The 10,443-nt window shown below is 42.9% G+C and overlaps 1 protein-coding gene across 1 annotated transcript in view; it reads right to left on the reverse strand.

Annotated features, from left to right (window-relative positions):
• The window catches only part of ME1 (malic enzyme 1), a 198,460-nt gene extending 189,477 nt beyond the window's left edge, over nt 1-8,983 (reverse strand). Inside the window, 5 exon segments of the mRNA XM_043999505.1 lie at nt 8,532-8,684; nt 8,686-8,811; nt 8,814-8,915; nt 8,917-8,949; nt 8,951-8,983. Coding sequence (XP_043855440.1) covers nt 8,532-8,684; nt 8,686-8,811; nt 8,814-8,915; nt 8,917-8,949; nt 8,951-8,983 — 447 coding nt within the window.
• Between the last annotated feature and the right edge of the window lie 1,460 nt (nt 8,984-10,443).

Genomic DNA, 10,443 nt, shown 5'->3' on the forward strand with positions numbered 1-10,443 from the left:
AGTAATGGATTAGATGTGGAGGGTAAGAGGGTGGGATGTTGTAAATGACAACTAGGTTGCAAGCCTTGGTGACTGGAGGAATGGGAGTAACTTCAACAATAATAGGGAAGAAGAGAAAGATAATGGATTTAATTTTGGGCATGTTGAGTTTAAGATGTCTTGTGGAATTTCCAATTCAAGATGTCTAATAATGCAGTTGGAGATATAAGACTGGAGGTCAGCAGAGGTTACAGCTGGATAAGCATAGCTAAGAATCACTGCATAGTACAATTATCCCTTCTTGTAGCACCCCCACAATCTAGAAAATCTATATAAAATCTTTTGGCCTTCCCTTCGTACCAGAGAAGTCGCCTGAATTATTACATAGTATGAAAAGATATAATATATTGATATTATATAATACTGTACATATTTTATGAATTTTGAGTTTCTAAACTTTTTCTGTGTCATCTGCAGGCCTTCACATGTCATCTGTGGCTTCCACAAAACTCCCCCAAAATTCCATTTAATTTCTTCTGCCTATCTGCAATATATTGAAAGCAATTGAGGAAAGTCACAATGTGGAAAGGATAACTATTGTAATTAATTCTATGGGAGCTGATAAGACTATCAAGCAAAATGGTTGTGGTTGTGGTTACTGTTCCTTCGTTCTCAAAGAGGACCGTGACAGATGTCATGACTTCCAATGAATTGGATTTAAGTGAGGAAGGTCTGTGCAAAGTCACCAGCTTCACTTTCTCCTCTGGAGCCATATGGGTCCAGTGGCAAGATATATTATAAGGACAACTGGAGACGGCCCCAGATGTTTAAGGCAATTGGGGTTAAGTGACTTGCTCAGGGGCACACAGCTAGTAAGTGTCTTAGGTCACATTTGAATTCAGATCCTTCCAACTTCAAGGCCAATGGTGGAGTGCTCTATCCACCTTGCAACCCCATCAAGCAAAATGACAGAAAGGGAGAGAGAAAAGACTCCAGTACAAAGCCTTGGGGAGAGGACAGCTAGGTGGTGCAGTGGATAAAGCACCAGCCCTGGATTCAGGAGGACCTGAGTTCAAATCCAGTCTCAGAGACATGACACTTACTAGCTGTGTGACCCTGGGCAAGTCACTTAACCCTCATTGCCCCGCAAAAAACAAACAAAAAAACAAACCAAAGCCTTGGGGAACACCTATATTTAGTGGGAGTGATTTGAATGAAGATCCAGCAAAGATGACTAATGAAGAGTAGTCAGATAAGGAGAGGGAGAAACAGGGAAGAGTAGTGTCATAAAAACCCAGAGAGAAGATCCTATCAAGGAGAAGAAGGTGATTGATAGTATCAAAAGCTGTTAGAAATTCAAAGAGGATATAAACTGAGAAAAGGTCATTTGATTTGGCAATTTAACACATAGAAACTTTGAAGAATACAGTTTCAATTGATTAAGTTCAGAAACCATATTGTAGAGTTAAGAGAATGAGAGGAAAGAAGTGAAGGCACCTATTGTAGAAAGCCTTCTCAAGTAGTTTAGCCTCAAAAGGTATAAAATTAAAAGGTATGGATGGATCAAGTGAGGATTCTTCTGATGGGGGAGACATCAGCATGTTTGTAGAAGTAGCCAATAGACAAGAGATTGAAGAAAAGTGAAAGTTAGAATAATAGAGGGGTCAATTAATTTGTTGGAGAAGACAGGATGGAATGGTATCACTTGCACGTGCAAAAGTGTTAGTCTTGACAAGAAGGCTACTTCATTACATGAGACAGAAGTGAAGGAAGAGATAGTGCCAGAAGTCATCTGGGAAATACAAGATGAAGAGGAGGAAAAAAAGAAGTTCTCAGTGAACTGCCTCAATTTTTTTTCAACGAAATATGAGTCAAATTTCTCAGCTGAGGGGTTGAGGGTAGGCGAGCCATCAGAAGTTTAAGAAAGAATGAAAAGATCTGGAGAAGCCATTGTGGTGAATGGAAAACTGAGTCAGGAAGGTGTAAAAGGACTGCACTACTGCAGTGAGGTCTCAGTTGAGGTAATGTTACATAAATGTGTAATGGACTCAGCATGGTTTCATAACTTTCTCCAACTTCATTCAACAGCACATGAGTAGGGGCAAAGGTAGAAGATGGTGGAAGTAATTTAAAGTTGCAGCTTCACAGAATAAGACTCACGTTAAGATAAAAAGAGCAAAAGAGTCAAGAGAAGAGGGCAGTGCAGGGCTGACCTGGTTTAAAGTACACTAAGGGGTTAAGATGGGGAAGGGAGGAGAGTGTAGCCAGGGCAGGAATTTTAGCCTGGGAAAGAACTAAGGGGTCAAGGTATGGGAGGTCATAGTGAAGATAAAGAACAAGATTCTTAAGATAAGGGATTTTTGGATTTTATAAACATGGAATGTGAGCATTTGCAGCTAACAGCAAGATCAATGGTATGGTTTATCTCTGTGCATAGCTGAGGCATAGTGAAGGAGAAAGTCATAGGAAATGAGTGAGCCTCAGAACTGGAAAATAAGGAAATTTGAAAGAATATCAATATGTATGTTGAAGTCCCCTAGTTGAGGGTAAATATGATAGGCACAGGGGATATTTTTAAAAAAGAGATTTCTGTCATTCAAAAGTGCTTACAATATAGTTGGGCAGGTAGGGCTTATCTTTTTTTCCCCCTCAAATCAGAGCAATACATATGCTAAGTGTCAATTGAGTGATATAATGTTATAGGTGTTTAGAGTAGGATTGGTGGGGGTCTTTGTTCTTGATAAAATGGGAGGACTGAATTACAGTGACCTCTAAGGTCCCTTTATGATTTAACTCTCCAGAATACTAGAAGCGAATGATAACCAAGGGCCAAACTGATTAGGGAACATTCAATGGAGGACATGAAACTTATGCTGGACATTGCTTAAAATTCTAGGATTTCTAAGGTTTCTCTGGATCCAGTGAATCAGGATAGTCACAGAAGTAGCCAAACTCTAGTTAATGAACCAACATTAGAAGACCTATCTTGCTCTACTGTAACATGGCCAAAATATAATGAGCTATATTGAGTCCCATAAGCTGTTAAATTTGAAGTTAGAATATTTTGCTATCCCCAAAGTATATTATTGTATAATATCTATGTAAGAGAAGTAGGTCCTACTGAATTAAGGGCCCTGAAAGTATAAACTAAATTTCAATTAATTGATATTAAGTATCTACTATGTGCAAGACACTGTATTAGATGCTATACAAAATACAAAAATAAGTCTACAAATCAATCAATAAACACTTATTAAGCACCTACTAAACTACACCAGATGCTGTGCTAGGTACTAGGAGTACAAAGCCAAAAAAAATAGACTCTGACCACAAGAAGAAGACAAGAGGGAACATAAATATGTAGGAAATATAAACAAAACAAGTACAAGGCAAATGTTGGCAGGGAGGGAATTAAGAGAGTGAGAAAGTGGCTAGGATAAAGAAAGACCTCATATAGAAGGTGAAATCTGATCAGAGTTTTGAAGATGGAAATCTATGAGGCAAAAGTGAATTAAGAGTGCATTCTAAGTATGGAGGACAGTCGTGGGAAAGAGGCAGAGATGGGAGATGGAGTGTTGTCTGAGGAGCAGTAAGAAGGTCAGTTTGGCTGGACTGTAGAGTGTGAGAAGAATTACCGAATAAGTCTAGAAAGGTAGGTTTGGGAGGAAATTAAAAGCCACTGGAGATTGCTGAGTAGAGAGCTAAATATAATATAAACATATTTAATTTTATATATATGGAGAAAGAGAGAGCGCGCGAGCTCGAGAGCACGAGCTGCATTTTAGGAAAATCAGCTGTGTGGATAACAGATTAGAGACAAGAAACACTTAAGGCAAAGACACCAATTAGGAGAGATGGATGTCTGAACTAAGGGGATGGCTGAGTGAGTAAAGAGAAAGGGGTAGAGAGTAAGAGACTTTGTATAGGTAAAACCATGAAATGTGACAAATAAATGCATATACAGAGTGAGGGAGTGAAGGGTTAAACATAACATCATGGTAGGAAACCTGAGAGAACCAGAGAAAAATGCTAGTACACGTGACAGAAATAGGAAAATTTAGAAAAGAGGTGGATTTGGGGAGAAAGATAATGACTCCAATTTCTGACATACTAAGTTTGTGAAGTCTAAAGGAATGAAGTTTGAAATATTCAAGTAGGCAGATTGAGATGTTACTGAAATTCAACATAGACTAGACTTGAATATAAATCTAGGAATCATCTGCATAGAGGCTAATTAAACTCATGCAAAAAGATGAAATAAGAGAGAGTAAAGAGAAGAGGATTCAGGTCAGAACGACAATTTAGGGAGCACAAAATATGGATGATGAATCAGCCAGCAAAGGAAGACTAAGAAAGAAGCAGACGGCAGTATCATAAAAACCCAAATAATATACAAGAGGAAAGGGTGATCAAAAGTGTTGAAAACTACAAGAATGTTGAGATGGATAAAGATTGAGAAAAGACCATCACATTAGGTGAGTTCTCTCCAATAACTTTGTAGAGAGAGCAGTTTCAGCTGAACAATGAGGTCAGAAGCCAGATTGCAAAGGGCAGAGATGTGAGAACAGAGGAAAGAGAAGTAACATGTGTTGACAACTTTTTCTAGTCTCTGCTCTCAAGGAAGTTACTACTGAGTAAAGGTTAGTAAAGATTACAAAAATAATAGCGGACATTTGTATAGTGCTTTAAGGTTTGCTAAGTACTATGCATCCATTATCTCAAATGAACATGTTGAGTGCCAAGAGACATGGGAGACATAATGTACTAAAAATATGATAATTAGCATATAATAAACAATAAGGAACAAACTAAAAAACTTGTTCTTGATTATACTGACACAGTAATTTGCTTCCCCTTTAAAATCTAGATAGTGGTACTGTTGTGGGAATGCAGCGGGGACCCCCAAAGAAACCTAAAGATCCCAACCCCCCCCAAGGAATCCTTAAAACTGACTTGCTTATCAGTGTACCAGGGTCATGCCACACCTTATCCCTGAGGTGCTTTTCCCTTGGGAAAGTTTTAAGGGAATTAAAAAGCAAGAAGAAATGCAAAAACTGGGGCCAGATAACTGAGGGGTTCTTTGAGAATGGGGTATCAGTAGTCTACAAGATGATATGCAGGAGGGGGGCGCTAGATGGCGCAGTGGATAGAGCACTGGCCCTGGAGTCAGGAGGACCTGAGTTCAAATCCAGCCTCAGACACTTAACACTTACTAGCTGTGTGACCCTGGGCAAGTCACTTAACCCCAATTGCCTCACTTTAAAAAAAAAAAAAAAAGATGATATGCAGGCTATAGATGGATGCTGTATATTCTGATTCCCTCCCCTTTCTTTGTTTCATAAAGAAATATAAAAGACTAGGTCTTCTCTTACTCCAGTGAGACAAATTTCCCATAGTGAGTCTGTCTCCTGGCCATATTCCTTCTTCCTAATAAATCTCTTTTTATTTTACAAGATTCATGATGTGCCTCCAATTCTTTAAGTGAGCTAGCCCCTCCCCCATCCAGGTCACAAGTCCCCCCAACAGTACTATTCTTAAGTAATCTATTACTCCTTATGGGCAGGTGAGAATTACAAGGACTTTAATGCCAGAAATTCTTAATATAAAGGTACTAAGAGTGAACTCAAGCACAGCTAGGTGGCGCAGTGGATAGAGCATTGGGCCTGAAGTCAGGAAGATTTGGATTCAAATGCAACCTCAGATACTTATTTAGCTGTGTGGCTCTGGGCAAGTCACTTAACCCTGTCTGCCTCAGTTTCCTCACCTCTAAAATGATATGGAGAAGAAAATGGCAAATCACTCCTGAATCTTTGCCAAGAAAATCCCAAATGGGATCACAAAGAGTCAGAAGCAACTGAAACAACTCATTATCAACAATAAGAGTGTGCTCACCTTTGTTCACAGATTGCTTATTCAACTCTTCCCCTCTAAAAAGCTTCCTGTTTCTTAATTTGAGGGTATTCAAACAGGTTATACCACAGTGATTTTTCTCTAGTGATAAACATATAATTTGGTAAAGAAGAGTATTAACACATGAAAAAGCAACAATTGTTTTGAGAGTTTATATAAAATTATATATCGGTATTTTTTAAAAATCAAGCCCAACCTGTGGAATAGCAATAGCAAACAAAAAACAACTAACAATAAGTTATCTTAAAAAAAAAAAAAAAGAAGGGGCAGCTAGGTGGCACAGTGGATAGAGCACCGGCCCTGGATTCAGGAGGACCTGAGTTCAAATTCGGTCTTAGATACTTAATACTTACTAGCTGTGTGACCCTGGGCAAGTCACTTAACCCCACTTGCCTCACACAAAAAAAAAGAAAGAAAGAAAAAAAAGAAAAGAAAAGAAAAAAGGAGAACAATGAAAACATTTATGAACTGCAATGAAACCACAAAACAGGCAATTCTAAAAATGTCCTATTACAACAATTTAAGTACTTAAAATAATAGATTGTTTTTCAGGGCAGCTAGGTGGTGCAGTAGATAAAGCACTGGCCCTGGATTCAGGAGGACTTGAGTTCAAATCCAGCCTCAAACACCTGATGCTTATTAACTGTGTGACCCTAGGCAAGTCATCTAACTCTTATTGCCCTGCCCCCCAAAATAGATATCTATATAATATATATCTTAGTTTTTCAAACATTAATACTGGCAAATAAATCTGAAAAAAAAAACTCCAAAATAATGATCATGACAAAGAGAATTGTCCAGAGCATGAATTGTTTTAGTCTTATGAGTCATGAACTCATGGAGGTGTAAATGGGTTATGACTGGATAAGTAATAGACAAAGAAAATAATAGTGACTAACCCTTGGTTGACCCCTTGGCCACAATAATTCAAACTATAAATTTAAAACTTCATTTGGAAAAACTTCCTAATGGATACATCTAGATCCTAGGGAGGATGATTAATTCAGTTAAAATACTACCAAAATCCCAGAAAGATTCTTCAAATGACAGCATACAATAAATACCCCCATCAACAAAAATGAAAAGAGGTCTTCATCTTGAATAATGTCAGATTCAAAAGTTTTCTTAAAAAGGGAAATAATGTCAGCTTCAAAAGTGAGAATATTCATAACCCTATAATCTTCATGGGTTTTTCCTGTCTAGAAAGTTCCCAGATTATGTCAGTGTTACCCCAGAAAGTTTAACTTCCATATTACAATATAAATAACCAATAAGAATTTGTTTGCATCTCTGAGACCTACATGCCCATCTCCCTCACTCCAATGTCCACTGCCACATGCCTTATTACACGTCACACCAATTTAGTCCAAACTAATAAAAGAGCCTCAATGCGTCACCCCAAAATGAGGGATTCCTTTTATCCACATTCCTCTGATCTCCCTCTCCTTGCACTGAATGTACAAATGTTGGGCTGTCAGAATTGAACATACCACTGGACATGTGATTATGTAAGCATTTGACTGAGCTTGGGCACCACAGTGAACAAATGAATGAGCCCATTAGTGTGCATGAGTACAAGCATGTGAGTATACAGGTTATCTGTGAGGGTAAAAGTGGGCAGATGACTATGTCATAAATCCATGCTGAACACCAGTGAACCTCACTGAACTTAGAACAATGGGGTGGCACGGTGGACAGAGTGCAGGGCTTGGAGTCAGAAATTTATTGTTGTTCCATCTCCAGCTCTTCATGATCCCATTTAGGATTTTCTTAGCAAAGAGCCTGGAGTGGTTTGCCATTTCCTTCTCCAGCTCATTTGACAGATGAAGAAACTGAGGCAAACACGGTTAAGTGACTTACCCAGGGTCACATAGCTAAGTAAGTGTCTGAGGCTGGATTTGAACTCAGGAAGATAAATCTTCCTTAACTCCAGGCCCAGCTCTACCTACCATGCACCCTTTTGCTTCATCTATCTGAACTCGGAAAGACCCGAGTTCAAATCCCACCTGAAACATGTACAAGTTGTGTGACCGTGAGCAAGTCCATGAACTTGTTTGCCTCAGTTTCCTCATCTGTAAAAATGGGGACAATAACTTACTTCCAAGGTCTGTTGTGAGGATCAAATGAGATGATTGACTGTTACAAGGCACTTGGCACAATGGCTCACATAGGGCTATATAAATGCTAGCTGCTGTTATGACTGGGAGCCTATGATGGAGCCTGAGACTGGCAGCTAACCAGCGCTGGAGCTTGCCAAAGAATAAAAAATAAGCCTGTGTATTTTAATGACTCAGCCCGTGAATGTGAACTCGAGTGGGTGTAGGACTGAGCTTATGAATGAGCCTCTGAACGGGAGGATGATTGAGTCTCTGAGCACAGTAATGACTAAGCGTGGGCAGAAAGGGGCCGGAGCCGCCTCCCTAACACCAGAGTGACTAAATGTGAGATGACTGAGCCCCCCTCAGCTGGGGGATGACTGAGCCTCCCTGGGAGGGGGGGGGTGAGGATGATTGAGGCTCCCGGGGGGTGAAGATGACGGCGCTTCGGGGGCGATGCCTGAGCCCGGCCGTGGGGGCCCCCGGGCCAGAACCTGGGCGGGTGCGGGAACCGGGGGGAGCGGGTGGCGGCGGGCGCTCGGGTACCTTGTTGAGGTGGGGGTTCCGCGTCAAGTCGTAGCCCCGCTTCTGGGTGTAGAGGGTGTGAACCGCGGGATCCATGGCTGCCGGGTGCGAGGGGCGGGCGGCTCGTGCGGCGGCGGCTTCTGGGAGGCTTCGCGTGCGCGGGGGGCGCTGGGGGCGCCGGGGGGCGGGACGGGCGGCGGCGTCGGGAGCGTGGGGGGGGAGCGCGCGGCGGCTGCCTCGGCTGATGCTGCAGGAGCGGCGGCGGCGGCGGAGGCGAGAGGCTACGTTGTGACCGCTGCTGCACTCCTGGGGTTGTAGTCGCCGCCGCGGCCGCTGCGGGGAGGGCCCCGCGGAGGAGGGGGCGGGGACGGGGGTGGCAGCACCGGGAGGAGCCCCGCCGGGCCGAGGCCGGAGCCGAGCCACTGTCCTCGGCCCGCCCGCTTGCCCGCAGCGACGAGGAAGCGCTGAGTCATAGTCGGCCTTGGGGGGCGGGGGGAGGAGGAAGGAGGAGGCCAGCGCTGGCCCCTGCTCAAGTTCACTGAGGCCACGGAGGGGTGGGGGAAGCAGGCTAGGTCTGCGAGCGAGCGGAGCATCCTCGCCGCCCCCAACCCCCCAAGCCGATCCCTGTGGGGCACCCTCCCCGCCCACCGCTACCGAACCCCGCTGCCCACCACTTGTGGCCCCAGTGCCCCAAAGGCTAAGCCGCAACACCCGCCCTCCCACCTCCTTTAAAACAAAACACCATCTGTGTATTTTATCTCCTGTGCCCATTTATTCGTTCTGTTTTCTTTTACTCTATTAAAGGGACTCCATGCCTGTCCCTCCCTATTTAGGTTTGGTGCTGGGGCCTTGGGCACGCTCCCATCTCCCTCCTTGTACAGAGCTGGAAACCAAGGAAGGTCCTGGGTAATAACATTTAGAGCTAGAAGGGATCACAGAGCTCAACTCCCGTCCCTCCCCCACCCACTTCGTTGTACAGAGTTGGAAACTGAGCTCCAGGATAATGACAGAATTGTCTGGGAGGGAGCTCAGAGGACATCTGGTCCTTAGGGAATCATGCGTATAGAGATATAGAACTAAAGAGGACCTCAGAGGCAATCTAACCCAACCCCCTTCATTTTACTGATGAGGAAACAAACACAGATAGACCAAGTGACCGGCACAGAGTCTCTAATCATCAGAGCAAGGACCTGAGCCCAGTTTCTCCAACAGCACATTTGCGGGGGGGGGGGGGGGGGGGGGGGGGGCAGGGTTCCACTACACTCCATTACCTCCAGTAATAAGTGGCAGAACTAGCAATCAAACCCAGGTTACCTGGCTTAATGATTTATACGCTATACCGTGCTAAGTGCTTGGGTTGCCGGAGCCATCCAAATTTGGGGTGAGGAATTGCTAATGGAAATGTAATAAGTCTAGTCAGAAGCCAGAATAGAAGAGGCTCAGAGAAGAAATCATGAAGCCTGAGAAGATGGGGGGGGGGGGGAGAGAGAGAGAGAGAGAGATGAATTATAATGTGAAGAGAAATTAAGGCCCAAGAGAGCAGGTTTATGAAAAATGAGACCCTTAAAAAAAGATGAAGTGTAGGGCATTTAAAAAGCCATAGAAGTGCAGGAACCCAACTTTAATTTTCCTTTCAGTTTCTTGTTATTCGGGTCCTTTCTTCCCAAAGGATCTCTGGCATTTTCTCGGATCTTAAGGACATGAAACCATCTTCAAGGCCAGCCATCTTTTGGTGGAACAAGGTGGGAGCTAAACCTAGTACATGATGTTTCAGACATGTTTCTAGTGGGCAGGTATGGAGGAGGCTAAAAGGATTAACAGATAACCTATCAACTATAGCTAAAAAGTTATTAACAAATAACCTGATATTTGATCAATAGTAGCTAAAAAGGGTTAACAGAGAAACTAAGGTTTGTGTTCTTACAGTAACTGA

The sequence above is a fragment of the Dromiciops gliroides genome, chromosome 4 (genome assembly GCF_019393635.1).
Source record: "Dromiciops gliroides isolate mDroGli1 chromosome 4, mDroGli1.pri, whole genome shotgun sequence".
Taxonomy (NCBI): Eukaryota; Metazoa; Chordata; class Mammalia; order Microbiotheria; family Microbiotheriidae; genus Dromiciops; species Dromiciops gliroides.